Here is a 21,871-nt window from a genome sequence, read left to right as displayed (position 1 = left end):
TCACACGAATACTGATAAAATGTACCAAACGATGGGAAACGGCGACCCCCCTCAACACCACGACCAATCTTCACACCCCGGATGGGCGTGCGTGAATGTAAATTAGTATGAGGCTCACTTAATCTAGTTAAAGTGAATATTAAAAAATGTTATCCATTTGTTTTATGTTTTTTAAATAAATAAAAAGAGACTTACCGATGCTTCTGAATACGTAGTCGTGTCTCATTCAATGGGGTTTTTCTTTTAACAAAAATAAAAATAAAATAAATTGGCGTCTGTTTCTAACCGATGGAGTTGTTTTTATAGGCGAAAAAAATAGATTATTCGTGCGTAAAGAGGGGTTATTTAACCCATTTTAGAATAGCGTCCTTCTTTTTTCTGTCACTAAAAACTTGTGTGTTTGTGACTAGGAGCTAGTGAGTTGCGACCCCCTCAAGCCGCGGTAAACGGCGCCATCTATTGGGCATAGGATGTTACTGCATATGGTCCTGGGTTTTCTTTCTCAAAATTTCTTCGTTTGTAGTTAACTGTAGCTTGCGTCTGATACCGCCTCCGCCGCGCATATCCGGAACAACTTGTACTATCATTTGGATCTCGTCGCTAGCTAAAATCTCTATATTAGATTGAGCTATATTTTCCAATAAATTATTAACTTCATCGTTTAAAATATTTGGATCGTCGGTAAGACGCAGATAACAGTTAGCGTTCCTATCACCGCTAATTAATTCCACTTGCACGATATCACCAGAATGTGTTGATCTAGTTACCTCGTCAATTAGTTCGTTTATATTATCTCCTATTTTTGTATAAAAAGTCGCAAAATCAAGGGGCTCATCGGACTCACGTGTATAAATACGTTTACGGAATTCTGTATTATTAAAAACGGGTCTCCTCGTTCTAATAACGATGGAGTTGTTTTTATAGGCGAAAAATAGATTATTCGTGCGTAAAGAGGGGTTATTTAACCCATTTCAGAATAGCGTCCTTCTTTTTTCTGTCACTAAAAATTGTGTGACTCTGTAAAAAAAAGTCAATGAAAGTCAATGGGGGGTGGCGCAGAGGTGTGACTCCCTCACGATACGTTTTATTTTTATATGGTATCTATTATAAGACGATGGATGCTAGAATTTGTACATTTTATATATACGTGATGTTTATAGGTATGCTTAGACGTGTATGTTTTTATTATTTTATGTTTATGATGTGTATAAGAGTACGCTGTTTGGGGAGGGATGGGAAAATTTGTTTACCTTTTTTTGTGTGTTTAAAAAAGATAATAATTGTACTAGTTTAAAAATACTGATTTCTGGAGAGAATATATAATCACAAACTCAGGCAGGAACTGCATGTGGACATTTATTTTATGTTTATGATGTGTATAAGAGTACGCTGTTTGGGGAGGGATGGGAAAATTTGTTTACCTTTTTTTATGTGTTTAAAAAAGATAATAATTGTACTAGTTTTTTAAAAAAATACTGATTTCTGGAGAGAATATGTAATCACAAACTCAAGCAGGAACTGCATGTGGACATTATTGGTCAGACGTCTGCTTCTTTTTAAAACTAAGAGAATTGAAAGTATGAAACTTTGAGTTTCTTGATACGTTATTAGATTTATACTCTACTTAACCCTTAATCTTTAATCTTAAAGCCGATCTTTGCAACAATTTAACCAAAATCATCTTCTTATCAGTAGATTAACACCTTTGTCTCTTACAAAGGGTATTCCTGTAAGCCCTTGGCTAATAGTTTTCTATAAAAGGATCCACGGCTTGAATTTATGACACCATAGATGTATTTGTGCATGAAGAAGGGTGTGTACACTTTTATTTTAATTTTAATTAGAGTGAGGCGTGAAATTAATCGGTTGATGTTTTGTGCTTTGTATTTGATAGCAATGTAATAAAGAAATCTCGGTAGGATGAACACAATAAAGTTAGTATAATTTTGTCTACAAAAGTAAACTAGGGTATTAAAATGTTGATAATGAATGTAAAACCTAAAAATTTGATTCAAAGGTATTCAATTTGTAAATTATACATTTTGGATGACGGAACAATGTATGACATTAGAGTAGCGAAAATTTGTTTACTTTTTTTGTGTGTGTGTGTGTGTGTGTGTTTAAAAAAAGATAATAATTGTACTAGTTTAAAAATACTGATTTCTCGAGAGAATATGTAATCACAAACTCAGGCAGGAACTGCATGTGGACATTATTGGTCAGACGTCTGACAGCGTGTGTGCATGTTTTGTTTTTTTTTGTTTTTTTTTTCTGTGTTTTTTCCCCATTAGTAAAACAGACTGTTATATCTGATGCTTTAGTCTGAAGTATACTTTGTATTACCATACAAGCGATTCTATACCTTCTATTTAAAACTAAGAGAATTGAAAGTATGAAACTTTGAGTTTCTTGATACGTTAATAGATTTATACTCTACTTAACCCTTAATCTTTAATCTTAAAGCCGATCTTTGCAACAATTTAACCAAAATCAGCTTCTTATCAGTAGATTAACACCTTAGTCTCTTACAAAGGGTATTCCTGTAAGCCCTTGGCTAATAGTTTTTTTTTAGAAAGGATCCACGGTTTGAATTTATGACACCATAGTTGTATTTGTACATGAAGAAGGCTGTGTATTGTTTTATTTTAGGGCTGTAGCAATTCAAATTGGAATTTTCCACATTTACCAGATTTAAAGACACACTTATGTTATCCTAAATGTGATTCACTGTGCAAAATAATAATACTAATGACACTAAATCACGGCGAGGCGTTGCTCACGTTCTAGTTGTAAACCTGCTTTGGGGATACACATTTTCTACAAATGTACCACTGAGAATATTTACGAGCTTGTAAATAAAATACTAAAGGGGTACCAACATGAAAAATTAAATTTTCGGAGGTTTTAGCTGTGTTAAAATGCTCTTACCTCGCCAAATACATGACCGAATTGGAGTTTTCCTCCATTCTCCCCTCTCTGAGAAATTCTGTTCTACAAAACACCAGCCCCACCCAACCTGAGAAAAAAAGCTGTAGGCGGCCTTTGACACCATAAGGTTACCCTCTCTCACGTTTTTGGTGTACGTCTAACTATGTATTTTATGTTTTCGAGCTGTTGTATATAAGATTGTGTTGTACATAAGAATTTTACCCCCTCTTACGTTTTTGATGCGTTATAAAACTAATAAATGCGCTGATTTTTTTTTTTTTTTAAAGGATTAGACTTAGAGAAGGTGTTGGTGGCACTCTCATGAATAAAGCGCGCGAGTTGTTTTAGCCCCTCTGCAGACGCGTACACGTATAAAATGTTATTTTTCTGTTTCTAGTTTTGTTACCGCTAGTGCTATAATTTGTGTCTATACGATTTTTATCGGATGTCTCTATGTATTTTTGTTGTTGTTTAAGTTTATAACGTTTGTATATACGAAAGCGCTGCGCGGAAATGGGTTTTAACATCTATCGTTTTTGTAATATTTAAAAAACTAATAAATATAGTGTTTTTTTTTTTGTTTTTCTTAAACTGATTTATGAAAAGGACTTGTAATCGCAAACTCTTTTTTTAAAAGCAGTAACTGATTTAGGAGGTGGAGGGGCAACGTATTATGGGGATCATACTTTTTGAAATCTTTAAACTGTCGTTTGTAAGAGTCTTCTATCTTGATGTTAGCCTTTTTATCTGAATATGTATGAATGAAATATCTTCTAATTATTAGCTCGGATTCTTTCAATGGATAGCCCTGTAACCCTTAGGTTAGTAGTTTTTTAGAAAGTATCTGGGTATGAAATATGTTATGTTAGGAATATGGCGTGTACGTGAAGAAGGTACGTCTGGCTATGTATTTTATGTTTTTGAGCTGTTGTATATAAGATTGCGTTGTACATAAGAATTTTACCCCCTCTTACGTTTTTGATGTGTTATAAAACTAATAAATGTACTGATTTAAAAAAAAAAAAAAAAGGATCAGGCTTAGAGAAGGTGTTGGTGGCACTCTCATGAGCAGAGTGCGCAAGTTGTTTTACCCCCTATGCAGATGCGTACACGTATAAAATGCTATTTTTCTGTTTCTAGTTTTGTTACCGCTAGTGCTATAATTTGTGTCTATACGATTGTATCGGATGTCTCTATGTATTTTTGTTGTAGTTTAAGTTTATGAGGTTTGTATATACGAAAGCGCTGCGCAGAAATGGGTTTTATCCTCTTATCGTTTTTGTAATATTTAAAAAAACTAATAAATATACTGTTTTGTTTTTTTTGTTTTACTTAAACTGATTTATGAAAAGGACTTGTAATCGTAAACTTTTTTTTTTTTTTTTTAAAGCAGTAACTGATTTAGGAGGTGGAGGGGGAGGCTGGTCCAAAGTGTGCATGTGTGCATGCGTGTGTAGGGGGTGTCAGTGTTTACGCCTAGGGGGTAGTAAAACAGTCTTTGAAAGTGATTGTCATACGATGCTTCGATCTGAAGTATACTACTTTGTAGTCGCGTATAAATAATTTTATACATTCTTTTTAAAAAGAGAGAAATGTAGGTACGAATGTTCGAGCCTGTTAAAATGCAGCGAACTTTATACTTGATTTAGAAATTATTCTTTAATTTACTAGGGCAATGTTTTGTGGGGGTCATACTTTTTGAAATCTCTAAGCTGGTGTTTGTAAGAGTCTTCTATCTTGATGTTAACCTTTTTATTTGATGATGTATGAATGAAATATCTTCTAATTATTACCATGGCTTCTATCAATGGATACCCTTGTAAGGCTTAGGATTGTAGTTTTTTAGAAAGTATTCGGGTATGAAATATGTTATGTTCGGGACATGGTGCGTACGCGAAGAAGGTTGATGTAGTTTTTTTTTTGTTTTGTTTCCGATTTAGTTTTTTTTAGGGGGATGTAGGCATCGTTTTAAGGTGCCAGGTGTATTTTGTGCAAATAATATATGGATACTTACTTTTTATTTTTGTTACCGATAGTGCTTTGTTTCGCGAAACCCTTATGTTTTGTTTTGTTTCTTGTTTTTTTAACTTACCCTTCGATGATAAATAAAACGTCTTTAGACTTATCGCTAGCGAAGATGTAGCACGTTTAACATTCTGAATAGTTTTATCGCTGCACGACGTATTCGAACTAAGAGATCCCAAGTCTTTGTGAGTTTTTTTTTTCTTTTAAATACTTAGAAATACCCATTGTTAAATTAGCCTATAAGATATTATTGAATATGATAGGCTGTAAGATTAGCTATCCTAAATCACCCCTGGGTTTAAAACACAAAACTATGAGATTTAATCAGAGCGTAACAATCTACCGCGACGATCTTTTTTAATCTTAAAACCGCTCTTTGCAGCAATTTACCTAAATATATAGTGAACAAACGTGTATCTTGTATGACTAAGAGACATTTAACTTTTGATTGAACGATTTATTTTTTTTCCTTACAAATCGCGCTTACTTTTCGATGATACGCGTAGGTAAACAATTTTTTACAAGCATGATTGTGAAATAACAGCTACTATATTACTTAATTTGAATGAATAATATTATTTAAGACGTCTACCCATCTAACGCTTTAAAAATAGCAACATAATTCAGATAAAAATATTATTCGTACTATATTGTTTTTTTTTTTACAATAGTTTCCGAGTTCTCACAATAGATGTTCGATGATACTATTTTATGTTTTTCTTACCGGTATGATTAACTTGTATTGCATTTATGACTTTTCGCTATTATCTTTGCATCGTTTTAAGGTGGCCGGTGTATTTTGTACAAATAATATATGGATACTTATTGATTTCTGATCAATTTTGACTCGTATATTTACCTACTTTTGCTTTTAGGCGTATGTTAGTTAGTTAGTTACTTGTATATGAGTGCGTATTCTAACTTTCCCATTCACTTCTTGGTTCCGTTCCATCACCCCTGTGAGACCGGACTCGTCTACTTAATATCACTAAAGTCTGTTCAAAAATCATTGGACACCCTGTCAGAGCCTTATCTTCCTTTTGTGACCGAATCCTGCTCGATCCGTTTCACTCACTTCATCGAATGTTTGAGTGGCTTCCATCATCTCAGCAGGCTGAGACGCCCCACTCTGACGAACACAGCGGCGGAGAAGGAGGAGGAGGAGGACTACAGTTGTCCCCAGATCACTAAAATCTCTTGAACAGTGACCCCCCTCCCGGGCCAAATTGCGACAGACTGACTGACACGTAGCACTTTAGTGTGAAGCACGGAGCACTTTCTTTTTTTTTTTTTTTTAATTGTTATTTATTATTTTTCGTATTTGTTTTTTTTAATGTTCATTGATTTCATGTTTTGTTTTTTTAACTTCCCCTCGAGGACAAATAAAAGCGTTTTTGAATTGAATATTTAATTACTTGTGGTATTTTATTCATTTTTAAGTTATTTTTTGTTTGTTTTTTTATAAAGTCAAATTATTACCTTTATGAAACTTTTTAGTTCTCCTTACGCTTTACTATGAAATGTTTCAAAATACTCGGTCCCTCCAAAACAAAGTAAAACAAAACGTGTTTACACATTTTTATTTTAAAAATTCTAGGCGTAACTTTGCCGAGTATTAATCGCCCGCTTGTATTTTTATTGAATGCGTACGTATACCGTTAAAATTTGTAATTAATATTTAACTACTCGATTCACGTATTGACTAATTATTCGTGAGGCTAACGTTTTATAATTTAAAGTTTTTCCGAGAGTTTACTCTTTAGCGACGTCTTTACACGCTTTAAACGTCGGCTTATACCCCTTGTGTCTTTACTGACGAATATTATCGTTAAATGTTTTATCCCGGATTAAAACAGGGGGGACTTATTCAATGATGTTTTATTTTACGGTAAATGTTTTTATATTAGTCGCATATTGAATTTAATGTGCGAAGGAATCAAGGAGACTCTCTGACTTTCATTTTTAAAAAATCTGTTGTTTTAACGCCACCAACCTTTTTTTTTGGTAAAAACCACGCCCCTGTGGGGGGTCTCGTGCTAATAAAGACCGCTCCCCCTTCGGGAAAAAAACCCCCTAACATTGCGAACGTTTGATAATCTTTGAGGAGATTCACTAGTGCCACCACCTCCGGGGGATCGAGTTAGAACGATCTGGACATCCCCACGACTCTCGAGAAGTATGCAGATTTTCAGCGAGCCGCCAAATCTTACAGCATCTAGTCCTGAGCGTTCGGACGTCGAAGAGGATGAGGCAAACGTAACCTTTATCGACGGACCCTATCGGAGTTCCAGCCCCATGACCGCTCGCAACTTATCCTCGACATCGTCTAATGACTTCGGGTCTACGGCATCCATCCCGGTAAACTACTTTTAACGAATCGATGTAGCCTAATAACATCAATAATAATAATAATAATTTAAAAAAGGAGGGTTACCTACGTTTATATTTACAGATGATAGACCCTATCGCTGAGGAAGAGGAGAATAACCCTCCGCCCGGGTCTCCTCAACCCGATGATCGCTCGACTGAGGACGGTACGGAAAGTAACGTTTCCTCTCATGAGACCTCCGTGGACGACGACGACTCGCTAACCAGTCTACCGACGGCTTCTGCCGGGCCTAAGGAGAGGGAGGGTGAATTGGTTTGGAACTACGCACCGGACGTATGGGTAATAAATGCAAGATATAATTGTATTAAGCAGACTGTTAGCTATATGTTGATGAGCGCTATCCATAAATATAGCAGAGAGAATTGCTCCGGATGTGATTTAAAATTACAGAGTCAGTTAAGACATCCCTGCTTATTTTATGATCGGGAACCGTATTATCTTGCTCGGAATTTTGAAGGTATCATGAAACTACTGTGTAACGGACGTTTTCTGTCGACGATTCACCGTATCTTAACCATAACCCATCGTGAGACGACTACCGAGGAAGTCCAACGCATCGTAGAATTTGTGCTACACGACTACGTTCATGAGCGTATGGTGTTAGACAGAATTAAGATCGTTCTCGATAACTGTTGGGACGGAGGACTGAGCCACGAACAACTAGATCTGATCGCTGATTGGTACGTGTGAGATGGGCGAATCTTTTTCAAAAGCTTGCATAATTGGATAGAAATTGTAGAGAAAACCATTTTACACACATCCATTGAGAACAAAACTGTTGAAGAACCGTGTAAACATGACTAACACGATGGAATATGTATTGAATAATTGGTGTAACCATGATATTAAAGCGGGACATTTGGTGACCGTCATGACATTGTTTATTGACTGTGCTAAATATTATTACGACAACGACGAGTCTTTGAAACTAAAAATGAAATGAAAAACTTCCAAACTGTTATTGAAAGCAAGGTGCGTCCCTATGTTTTATTTGATGTGCTTTACAATGTATATCATGTCTTTTTGTTGACGTCCCGTGTAACTAAATAAAAAATATATCTGTATGGATTAAAATCATGTTTGTCGTTTGTTTTCTTATCGAGTTTTAGACCACCGGTGGAGCAAGGAAGTGCCGAGGGATGCGTGGATAGGAATTAAAAAAACTATTAAACTTCTAGTGATAAAGACTTTAGTTTCTCTTTTTAAGACCAAAAAATAACTTAAAAATGAATAAAATACCACAAGTAATTAAATATTCAATTCAAAAACGCTTTTATTTGTCCTCGAGGGGAAGTTAAAAAAACAAAACATGAAATCAATGAACATTAAAAAAAACAAATACGAAAAATAATAAATAACAATTAAAAAAAAAAACAAAAGAAAGTGCTCCGTGCTTCACACTAAAGTGCTACGTGTCAGTCAGTCTGTCGCAATTTGGCCCGGGAGGGGGGTCACTGTTCAAGAGATTTTAGTGATCTGGGGACAACTGTAGTCCTCCTCCTCCTCCTTCTCCGCCGCTGTGTTCGTCAGAGTGGGGCGTCTCAGCCTGCTGAGATGATGGAAGCCACTCAAACATTCGATGAAGTGAGTGAAACGGATCGAGCAGGATTCGGTCACAAAAGGAAGATAAGGCTCTGACAGGGTGTCCAATGATTTTTGAACAGACTTTAGTGATATTAAGTAGACGAGTCCGGTCTCACAGGGGTGATGGAACGGAACCAAGAAGTGAATGGGAAAGTTAGAATACGCACTCATATACAAGTAACTAACTAACTAACATACGCCTAAAAGCAAAAGTAGGTAAATATACGAGTCAAAATTGATCAGAAATCAATAAGTATCCATATATTATTTGTACAAAATACACCGGCCACCTTAAAACGATGCAAAGATAATAGCGAAAAGTCATAAATGCAATACAAGTTAATCATACCGGTAAGAAAAACATAAAATAGTATCATCGAACATCTATTGTGAGAACTCGGAAACTATTGTAAAAAAAAAAAACAATATAGTACGAATAATATTTTTATCTGAATTATGTTGCTATTTTTAAAGCGTTAGATGGGTAGACGTCTTAAATAATATTATTCATTCAAATTAAGTAATATAGTAGCTGTTATTTCACAATCATGCTTGTAAAAAATTGTTTACCTACGCGTATCATCGAAAAGTAAGCGCGATTTGTAAGGAAAAAAAATAAATCGTTCAATCAAAAGTTAAATGTCTCTTAGTCATACAAGATACACGTTTGTTCACTATATATTTAGGTAAATTGCTGCAAAGAGCGGTTTTAAGATTAAAAAAGATCGTCGCGGTAGATTGTTACGCTCTGATTAAATCTCATAGTTTTGTGTTTTAAACCCAGGGGTGATTTAGGATAGCTAATCTTACAGCCTATCATATTCAATAATATCTTATAGGCTAAATTAACAATGGGTATTTCTAAGTATTTAAAAGAAAAAAAAAACTCACAAAGACTTGGGATCTCTTAGTTCGAATACGTCGTGCAGCGATAAAACTATTCAGAATGTTAAACGTGCTACATCTTCGCTAGCGATAAGTCTAAAGACGTTTTATTTATCATCGAAGGGTAAGTTAAAAAAACAAGAAACAAAACAAAACATAAGGGTTTCGCGAAACAAAGCACTATCGGTAACAAAAATAAAAAGTAAGTATCCATATATTATTTGCACAAAATACACCTGGCACCTTAAAACGATGCCTACATCCCCCTAAAAAAAACTAAATCGGAAACAAAACAAAAATAAAACTACATCAACCTTCTTCGCGTACGCACCATGTCCCGAACATAACATATTTCATACCCGAATACTTTCTAAAAAACTACAATCCTAAGCCTTACAAGGGTATCCATTGATAGAAGCCATGGTAATAATTAGAAGATATTTCATTCATACATCATCAAATAAAAAGGTTAACATCAAGATAGAAGACTCTTACAAACACCAGCTTAGAGATTTCAAAAAGTATGACCCCCACAAAACATTGCCCTAGTAAATTAAAGAATAATTTCTAAATCAAGTATAAAGTTCGCTGCATTTTAACAGGCTCGAACATTCGTACCTACATTTCTCTCTTTTTAAAAAGAATGTATAAAATTATTTATACGCGACTACAAAGTAGTATACTTCAGATCGAAGCATCGTATGACAATCACTTTCAAAGACTGTTTTACTACCCCCTAGGCGTAAACACTGACACCCCCTACACACGCATGCACACATGCACACTTTGGACCAGCCTCCCCCTCCACCTCCTAAATCAGTTACTGCTTTAAAAAAAAAAAAAAAGTTTACGATTACAAGTCCTTTTCATAAATCAGTTTAAGTAAAACAAAAAAAAAACAGTATATTTATTAGTTTTTTTAAATATTACAAAAACGATAAGAGGATAAAACCCATTTCCGCGCAGCGCTTTCGTATATACAAACCTCATAAACTTAAACTACAACAAAAATACATAGAGTCATCCGATACAATCGTATAGACACAAATTATAGCACTAGTGGTAACAAAACTAGAAACAGAAAAATAGCATTTTATACGTGTACGCATCTGCATAGGGGGTAAAACAACTTGCGCACTCTGCTCATGAGAGTGCCACCAACACCTTCTCTAAGCCTGATCCTTTTTCTTTTTTTTTTTAAATCAGTACATTTATTAGTTTTATAACACATCAAAAACGTAAGAGGGGGTAAAATTCTTATGTACAACGCAATCTTATATACAACAGCTCAAAAACATAAAATACATAGCCAGACGTACCTTCTTCACGTACACGCCATATTCCTAACATAACATATTTCATACCCAGATACTTTCTAAAAAACTACTAACCTAAGGGTTACAGGGCTATCCATTGAAAGAATCCGAGCTAATAATTAGAAGATATTTCATTCATACATATTCAGATAAAAAGGCTAACATCAAGATAGAAGACTCTTACAAACGACAGTTTAAAGATTTCAAAAAGTATGATCCCCATAATACGTTGCCCCTCCACCTCCTAAATCAGTTACTGCTTTTAAAAAAAGAGTTTGCGATTACAAGTCCTTTTCATAAATCAGTTTAAGAAAAACAAAAAAAAAAAACACTATATTTATTAGTTTTTTAAATATTACAAAAACGATAGATGTTAAAACCCATTTCCGCGCAGCGCTTTCGTATATACAAACGTTATAAACTTAAACAACAACAAAAATACATAGAGACATCCGATAAAAATCGTATAGACACAAATTATAGCACTAGCGGTAACAAAACTAGAAACAGAAAAATAACATTTTATACGTGTACGCGTCTGCAGAGGGGCTAAAACAACTCGCGCGCTTTATTCATGAGAGTGCCACCAACACCTTCTCTAAGTCTAATCCTTTAAAAAAAAAAAAAATCAGCGCATTTATTAGTTTTATAACGCATCAAAAACGTAAGAGGGGGTAAAATTCTTATGTACAACACAATCTTATATACAACAGCTCGAAAACATAAAATACATAGTTAGACGTACACCAAAAACGTGAGAGAGGGTAACCTTATGGTGTCAAAGGCCGCCTACAGCTTTTTTTCTCAGGTTGGGTGGGGCTGGTGTTTTGTAGAACAGAATTTCTCAGAGAGGGGAGAATGGAGGAAAACTCCAATTCGGTCATGTATTTGGCGAGGTAAGAGCATTTTAACACAGCTAAAACCTCCGAAAATTTAATTTTTCATGTTGGTACCCCTTTAGTATTTTATTTACAAGCTCGTAAATATTCTCAGTGGTACATTTGTAGAAAATGTGTATCCCCAAAGCAGGTTTACAACTAGAACGTGAGCAACGCCTCGCCGTGATTTAGTGTCATTAGTATTATTATTTTGCACAGTGAATCACATTTAGGATAACATAAGTGTGTCTTTAAATCTGGTAAATGTGGAAAATTCCAATTTGAATTGCTACAGCCCTAAAATAAAACAATACACAGCCTTCTTCATGTACAAATACAACTATGGTGTCATAAATTCAAACCGTGGATCCTTTCTAAAAAAAAACTATTAGCCAAGGGCTTACAGGAATACCCTTTGTAAGAGACTAAGGTGTTAATCTACTGATAAGAAGCTGATTTTGGTTAAATTGTTGCAAAGATCGGCTTTAAGATTAAAGATTAAGGGTTAAGTAGAGTATAAATCTATTAACGTATCAAGAAACTCAAAGTTTCATACTTTCAATTCTCTTAGTTTTAAATAGAAGGTATAGAATCGCTTGTATGGTAATACAAAGTATACTTCAGACTAAAGCATCAGATATAACAGTCTGTTTTACTAATGGGAAAAAACACAGAAAAAAAAAACAAAAACAAAAAAAACATGCACACACGCTGTCAGACGTCTGACCAATAATGTCCACATGCAGTTCCTGCCTGAGTTTGTGATTACATATTCTCTCGAGAAATCAGTATTTTTAAACTAGTACAATTATTATCTTTTTTTAAACACACACACACACACACAAAAAAAGTAAACAAATTTTCGCTACTCTAATGTCATACATTGTTCCGTCATCCAAAATGTATAATTTACAAATTGAATACCTTTGAATCAAATTTTTAGGTTTTACATTCATTATCAACATTTTAATACCCTAGTTTACTTTTGTAGACAAAATTATACTAACTTTATTGTGTTTATCCTACCGAGATTTCTTTATTACATTGCTATCAAATACAAAGCACAAAACATCAACCGATTAATTTCACGCCTCACTCTAATTAAAATTAAAATAAAAGTGTACACACCCTTCTTCATGCACAAATACATCTATGGTGTCATAAATTCAAGCCGTGGATCCTTTTATAGAAAACTATTAGCCAAGGGCTTACAGGAATACCCTTTGTAAGAGACAAAGGTGTTAATCTACTGATAAGAAGATGATTTTGGTTAAATTGTTGCAAAGATCGGCTTTAAGATTAAAGATTAAGGGTTAAGTAGAGTATAAATCTAATAACGTATCAAGAAACTCAAAGTTTCATACTTTCAATTCTCTTAGTTTTAAAAAGAAGCAGACGTCTGACCAATAATGTCCACATGCAGTTCCTGCTTGAGTTTGTGATTACATATTCTCTCCAGAAATCAGTATTTTTTTAAAAAACTAGTACAATTATTATCTTTTTTAAACACATAAAAAAAGGTAAACAAATTTTCCCATCCCTCCCCAAACAGCGTACTCTTATACACATCATAAACATAAAATAAATGTCCACATGCAGTTCCTGCCTGAGTTTGTGATTATATATTCTCTCCAGAAATCAGTATTTTTAAACTAGTACAATTATTATCTTTTTTAAACACACAAAAAAAGGTAAACAAATTTTCCCATCCCTCCCCAAACAGCGTACTCTTATACACATCATAAACATAAAATAATAAAAACATACACGTCTAAGCATACCTATAAACATCACGTATATATAAAATGTACAAATTCTAGCATCCATCGTCTTATAATAGATACCATATAAAAATAAAACGTATCGTGAGGGAGTCACACCTCTGCGCCACCCCCCATTGACTTTCAGTGACTTTTTTTTACAGAGTCACACAATTTTTAGTGACAGAAAAAAGAAGGACGCTATTCTGAAATGGGTTAAATAACCCCTCTTTACGCACGAATAATCTATTTTTCGCCTATAAAAACAACTCCATCGTTATTAGAACGAGGAGACCCGTTTTTAATAATACAGAATTCCGTAAACGTATTTATACACGTGAGTCCGATGAGCCCCTTGATTTTGCGACTTTTTATACAAAAATAGGAGATAATATAAACGAACTAATTGACGAGGTAACTAGATCAACACATCCTGGTGATATCGTGCAAGTGGAATTAATTAGCGGTGATAGGAACGCTAACTGTTATCTGCGTCTTACCGACGATCCAAATATTTTAAACGATGAAGTTAATAATTTATTGGAAAATATAGCTCAATCTAATATAGAGATTTTAGCTAGCGACGAGATCCAAATGATAGTACAAGTTGTTCCGGATATGCGCGGCGGAGGCGGTATCAGACGCAAGCTACAGTTAACTACAAACGAAGAAATTTTGAGAAAGAAAACCCAGGACCATATGCAGTAACATCCTATGCCCAATAGATGGCGCCATTTACCGCGGCTTGAGGGGGTCGCAACTCACTAGCTCCTAGTCACAAACACACAAGTTTTTAGTGACAGAAAAAAGAAGGACGCTATTCTAAAATGGGTTAAATAACCCCTCTTTACGCACGAATAATCTATTTTTTTCGCCTATAAAAACAACTCCATCGGTTAGAAACAGACGCCAATTTATGTTATTTTTATTTTTTTTAAAAGAAAAACCCCATTGAATGAGACACGACTACGTATTCAGAAGCATCGGTAAGTCTCTTTTTATTTATTTAAAAAACATAAAACAAATGGATAACATTTTTTAATATTCACTTTAACTAGATTAAGTGAGCCTCATACTAATTTACATTCACGCACGCCCATCCGGGGTGTGAAGATTGGTCGTGGTGTTGAGGGGGGTCGCCGTTTCCCATCGTTTGGTACATTTTATCAGTATTCGTGTGAAAAATTTCATGAATACAAGGGCTCGTTTTCCCCATAATACTTCAAAAGCTGGTAGGATCCTTCCTGTAAGATAAAAAAAAAGTTTTTTATCAGCTGATAGAGTTTCCTCTCAGACAACAAAGCTACTGTTTGGGGGTTCAAAGGAAGTACGTAGACAATCGGTGGGGGGTGACCGGAATCATTTGTTTGTTGAAGGTGGGGGGACCGGAAAACAACAAAGCTACTGTTTGGGGGGTTCAAAGGAAGTACGTATACAATCGGTGGGGGGTGACCGGAACCCTATGTTTGTTAAAGGGGGTGGGGGGACCGGAAAACATGTGTTTGATGTTGTGGGAAACAGAATGTCATCAATCATTTTTGACAGAAGCCGTCTTCCGGCCTCTGATTGGTTAAGACGATGAGAGGGGTGGCTTCCGATCTCTGATTGGTTAAGACGATGAGGGGGGTGGGGAGGGGGGTGTAGAATGTCATCAATCAATTTTGACAGAAGCCGTCTTACGGCTTCTGATTGGTTGAGAAGGTGGCAAGTGGGTAGGGCTTAATTCAAAATAACGGGTTCTGATTGGCTAAGATGCCGGAAGGGGGCGGGGCTTACTTCAAAGGACTATTTATGGGGGGGGCAATCAATCACTTTGTGACATTTGCTGTATTGTTACTATATATGACGTATAAGCTTAAACGTCTGTTAGCTTAGACGTCTTTTAGACGGCTAAAAAAGGTCTACAAATGGTCTAAAAATGAAAGTTTTTTAGACATCTACACCTAGACCTCCCGTTTAATATATTAAATGTAGACGTTTGCTACATGTTCACTTTTATACCAAAGTTAAACTCCATTAGACATATAAATGTCTGTTAAACATATTATTCACAACGAACCAATATTAAAAGTAAAGCTGGCAAAAATGAATGTTAAATCAGGTTGTCTTTAAAAGGAAAAAAAAAAAGAAAAGACCATATTTAACCTGCGATCCTTACCTTGATGTAGTTCCAGGATGTTGTGACGATTCACATCACGTGTTTTTGGACCTTTTAATTAGGGTTCAGTAACACCAATGTGATGCTTATTTTACTACTGGATTAACCAAACTAACCTATTTAAATATAAATGCATTTTTTTTTTTCAAACATCCAACCATCACAAACATTTGAATGTGAAACCAATATATATTTGATTTATTTACACATTATTAAACATATTACAATAAAACTATAAAATATCACTGATATGTTATACATATTTGTTTTCATAATGTGGAAACGTGGCTCAAAGTCTAATAAACAAAATTTCCAAAATAGTTTAAAAATAAAAATAATCAGAATTTTTTTATAGACACCACCTGCCTGGGATCACTGATCTGTATACATTACATTTTGAAGTCACGAGGTCACCATATTATTACATCCAAGAAACATTTCTCGGCATACGATCCTATACATTTATAGTATCAAAATTAGACATTTGAGACAGTACTTAAAGAAACGTGATTTGTTTTTAATTTAAGACATAAGAAGAAACATAAGAAGACTTCAGACATTTCACAACTTGCCTTAAATACATGTATAAATTATATGCTTCATGATGTTTACAGGAGGAAACCTGTATTTTTTAATTAAAGAATTATAACTGTAATACAACAAAAGAGGTCTCTTTCAAATATAATATTGGGGGTCTAAGGAACTGAGCCATAAAAGAAAAGGGCCATCCTGTGGCTTCAACGGCTTGCATGGGGGTGTGTGGGCTATACAGTCATGTATACAGATCAGTGCCTGGGATGCATAAATTAAAACACAGAAGAAAAAAAAATACACCAATTTCTAATTTTCCATAACATCATGTTAAAAGTAGAGATAGACCGATAATCGGTCGGGCCGATAATCGGGGCCGATATTTGACATATTGGTACATATCGGTATCGGTCTGTTTTATTAATCTGACGGCCGATATGAGCGATCCATTTAAAACTCCGTCTTTTCGCTTCGAATGCAGCCCAGAGCGTCTCTGTCTGTTATGGAGTCCAACTCCAGCAATGTAACGCCCATAGCAGCATTTGATTGGTTAGCCGTGCAAGAGCCAGAACCAATCAGTAGTGTATGCCTGTATCACAGTAGCCGGTCACACACGCACCCACGGACACAACGCGACAGACACATGCTTCGAAGGTAAGTTAAAAGAGAAGAGACTCCGCCGATCGTTTCACCATGATAAGCTAAACACATTGAATTATGTTGTGTATTAAATGCACTATATGAATGGAGCTGCATTGCCTTGCATTGAATCCCCGCTAGCTAACAGTGGTGTGTTCAGCTTAGCATGTAGGCTAACACCCAGTAACTAATTCGCTACTTGAACTACTCGGGGAGGGAATCACACACATTTTCACTTAATTAAGTAAATAATGTTTGTTAGAAAGGTTCCAAATATTAACAGTTGTCATTATTATATTGTCTAGTTCCATGTTAAGAGTAGAGTAATGTCATTATATTTACCTCTCGTGACGCACACATTGCATTCTGGGTCACGTCCACTACTTGTTGCATAGCGGTTATTATGCAGTGAGATGCCACAGTGACACTAAATAGTGTTTAGTTACTTTATATTGTGTTTATTTGTCGCACTGGTTTGCCATTGTGTGCCTTAAGCTTCGACGTCGATTTGATTGACAGCTCGTTGTGCACCTCGTTAAAGTCCGCTCCGTAACTAATTAAGTGTCTCAAACACCGTTTAACTACACGAACGTGTTCTCTTCCGTATGTTTGGCATTAGTAGAGAAGTGCACTAAAGTATAGTGTGCTTATTTGCTCGTTTTGTCTCTCTTTTCACGTCATGTCTGCTGTCATTTGGGACATTATGCTCTCAATGGATGCCACTAATATGTAACATCTACGGCCGTAGTCGGCTGCAATTAATGTTCAGTGATGTAATTTCGTTACGTGCCTCATACTTTGAATAATGAGCTCATGTTTGGTGTGTTGTATAACTTTCTCATGTGTTAGTAACTATTCATGTGGACAGCTAAGACAGTGCTTGTTAATGTGAATTAGCAATGTTGCAGCCCAGTTATTATTTAGACAAGTACATCTGTGCCATTGAGTGATACAGTACAGTACAGTAGTGAGAGAATAGTGGGCCCATATACACACACGTGTCTATAAGTGTAAAACACATTAAACAGCAGAAAGTGGCAGCGGTCCACCGCAACAATGTCTGTTTAACCAAGTTATTCTTACTATTATTATAACCAAGTTATTTTACTCTACCTTTTTCTGCGTTGATTGGGGCATCCTAAGTGGCACTAAACTACATGATGAAGTGTCTTTTGACAGTTCTCTTGTAGAGAGGAGTAGCATGATATTGCTGTTCTCGATTTAAGATCCTCAGCTTATCAAAACTGTCTATATGGTAACAATAACAATAATCATAATAAGGTCTACAAGAACTGTATGGTGTTCAGGGATGAATAGTTTTTCTCATGGAATTTTTTTTATTTTTTTTTGCTGTAGTAATAAGTAATGCCACAGCTGATGCACATTTTGAATGACAGGGTTCCTCCTATTACTTCAAAATATAAAAATCTAACATTTATAGAATAAAACTACAAGTATCCCAAATGCTATAAAAGGTAATGTCACATTGGCCCCACATTTAACTCCCCCCGCCACCAACGTCTTATTGCAGATAGAAGGATGTAAAATGAAAAGTGCAGTGTGAGAATCCATTGTAAAGAACTGTTAGGGTTTGCATTATTCAAAAATTTGGTGCCAACATTTTAACTTTTACTGCAAATGAATATCGGCTTCAAATATCGGTTATCTGCCTCCTTGACTACCGATAATCGGAATCGGTATCGGCCCTGAAAAAAGCATATCGGTCTATCTCTAGTTAAAAGTCTCCAGAGTTTTCATGGGCAACTGTCCCCACTCAGCTTTGATTTCTCCCCAAGACTTTGATGGATGGCAATCAGGGTATCCACATCTCTTGTCTGAAACTCTGAGACAAACAGACAAAAATAACAGAATAACTTTAATTACTATGGATATGACCTTTAAAAATAATAATCATAAATATATTTGTTTAATCCTTATGACCTCCTTTCTTTTCTCCATTCGTACACTCTCTTCCTAGCTCTTGAAGAATGAAATAAATGTTAGCTGAAAGTTTTAAACATTTTCTAATTACCAAAAAATCTGATGAAAAATGATGTGGCATTCTGTCTGTGCTTTTTGGATATGTTGACTCCTTGCGATCACACAAGATCCACGGTTCACTATTCGGAGGGGAAGCATCTTAACAGCTGATGCACAATCCATAATCATTATGTTTATTTAAAACATTGTAGCAACTAGCCAACATAAAAGAAATAAAAAGCTAACTAACTCCCTAACACCTTGTGCCGGAAGCACTTATCTTCAAAATTATTTATAAATGAAACAACTAACACGATGTAGCAGAAATTGGCAAGTTAACTGTGAACAAACTAACACCATGTATATAGCATAAACTGGCAAGCTAACGGCAAGCTAACAAGTTAGCTACTAAGCTAACTTGGTAGGATGCAATCGTTTTACTCACAATCGGACTGATAGATAAATTAAACATTGTAAAACAAAATAACACTTGAATAACATATCACTGAGCACTCACCCATAAGCAGCTCTTTGAGCTGTTTTCGAGAAGCAAGTATTTGTTTTGCAACCGACGTGGACAGTCGACTACAGTTGGCATTCTGTTTGTGTTGACCAGAAGTGTAAGCTTCTTTTAAGCGCGTTACTGCCACCTAGTGGGGAGGAAGTGTTGACCATCATGCCGCTCACCATTCGTGCGAACCGGCATTTTATTTTATACCCAAACTGTTGTGTGGTTATTTTTAGGACATTATAAGGTATTTAATTACATTGTCAAGATGTGGTATAAAGAGAGGTTGAAATGAGGTCTTGATTTAGACGTCTAAATCTGGTCTAAATATAAACCTCCGTAATCGTCCGGATTTGGTCTAAATAGAGTTGAAATGAGAACCTCATTTAGACGTCTAAATCAAGTCTAAATATGAACTACACTTTACATTGATCAATTACTGTTGAAATCGTAGTAATTCAACATTTTGCCATCATTTATACAACCTACAATTATTTTTTAAGTTTAATAGTTAATATTTACTTGATTAATTGTATCTAGATTTGGGCTAAAATATAGACCAATTATAGCCGGGCTAATTTTCGGTCTAAAACTTAGACTCGACGTCTAATAGACGTCTATGGCTCAGTGGGTATGTAAGTCAGTGGACGAATGGCCCTCGGCGGAACAGCATTTTGGGATCAAAGTATGTATTGTCAAGCGTACCGGAACGCTGACAGACTGTGACAGTACGTTCTTTGCACATTGAGAAGTACCGGAACGCTCAAGGGAGATTTTTAGAAGTGCCGGAGGACCATACCGGTGCGTTCCGGTCCACTTAAAACACTGTTTATATGGAATTAATACTTTTATGATAGAATACAAGTAAAAATAAATAGATTATACAAACCATCGACCAAAGAAGGAATGGATCTCTCATTATCGGAGTTGGAGAACAGAATCAGCTCCTTGTTGATAAAGTCATTGTAGGACAGATGTCTGGCTTGTGTTCCATACAGGTATTGCTGAAATCAAAACATGCAAAATTAAACACTCAAAACAGTCTAGGACAGGGGTGTCCAAACTTTTTCATTTGAGGGCCACATACAGAAAATCAGAAGGACGCAAGGGCCACATAATTTTATGAAAAGAAATTGTGTTTAATCCTAAAAATTGTACAAATAATTTATCTGTGCTTTTGCATATTTAGAAAAATGCTACAGAATATAAACCCATTTATTTGTAATATGGCAGTAGGGTTATTATAGTTTTGGAATTTTTCATTTTAGTTAGTTTTTATTATTTTCCAGGGTAGTTCTGTTTTTATTAGTTTAGAGCTTTAAAAAATGCTTAGTTTAAGTTTAGTGTGTTAGTTTCAATATTAGTATTAGTTAAAAAAAAAAACGTGTATTACTTGTGCGCAGTATTTAAAAAAACATTCATCTGAAGGTGCTTTTCTATTGGCTGGCTAGATGACGTCACTTCTGTGTGACATACTTTAAAACGTCATTATTCCGATTTATATCAAAATAAATCCACTAAAAATCACAATTAAAATCACCCCCAAAGGCTCATGCATTAAATTAATGGACATGTTTGCTCTAATTTTAGTTTTGTAAACATAAAATGTAACTAGAGCTGCGAGCAGCTATAAAGGGCCCTCGCAGCCCGGGCCACGTTGGAGTCCTTGCACGTTGGGGTACTTGCACGTTAGGGTACTGGCACGTTGGGGTACTGGCATATTGGAAGCAAAATTTCTTTGAAAATAGCAGAATAAACGTTTACATGTAGAATATTTTTTTTGCCAGTGTGTGTCAAGCTCAACGGGTTTTGGGGATTGTTAAGACCTGCAAAAATCAGCGCCCTTTTTTATTTTTAGGCAATGAGTTGCCCTGATTGGTATTTTTTGTAAAAGTGTATATATACATCATCGCTCGTTGTACTCATTGCACAATGTTACTTTTATTGTCCAAAGGGGCAATCAAAAATGAATAAAACAAAATGGAAACGTACGTACGTTTGGATCGGTGTGAAGCCAGTGAACAATTTGAGTGGTGGAAACTAAAAGAATATTCATAAATGACTTAGTCATCACACTTAGAATGAGTTTACATTTTTTGTACAAAACACCGTATGTGGGTTTTTTTTTTTTTATGCCTCAAGGGCGAGGTGGCGCTGAATTTATAACTGAATGTTGTCATCGAGATACCTTCAGGCCTTGATTATAAGCATACATGTCAAGTGTGGGATTTTTTTTGGAGCATGTACCGTGGAGTTATTAAGCATATCCTTCATTCACGATATTGCTTTT

General features: G+C 35.4%; 1 protein-coding gene across 2 annotated transcripts in view; it reads right to left on the bottom strand.

Annotated features, from left to right (window-relative positions):
* top2b (DNA topoisomerase II beta) overlaps positions 1-21,871 on the bottom strand; it is a 724,731-nt gene that overhangs the window by 365,871 nt on the left and 336,989 nt on the right. For both annotated transcript variants that reach the window (XM_077506321.1, XM_077506322.1), the window contains exon 18: positions 20,471-20,585. In XM_077506321.1, coding sequence (XP_077362447.1) covers positions 20,471-20,585 — 115 coding nt within the window. The remainder of the gene's footprint in view (positions 1-20,470; positions 20,586-21,871) is intronic.

Source organism: Festucalex cinctus, chromosome 19 (genome assembly GCF_051991245.1).
Source record: "Festucalex cinctus isolate MCC-2025b chromosome 19, RoL_Fcin_1.0, whole genome shotgun sequence".
Taxonomy (NCBI): Eukaryota; Metazoa; Chordata; class Actinopteri; order Syngnathiformes; family Syngnathidae; genus Festucalex; species Festucalex cinctus.
Note: the sequence above shows the minus strand (reverse complement) of the source record. Positions and strands in the feature narration are given on the sequence as shown.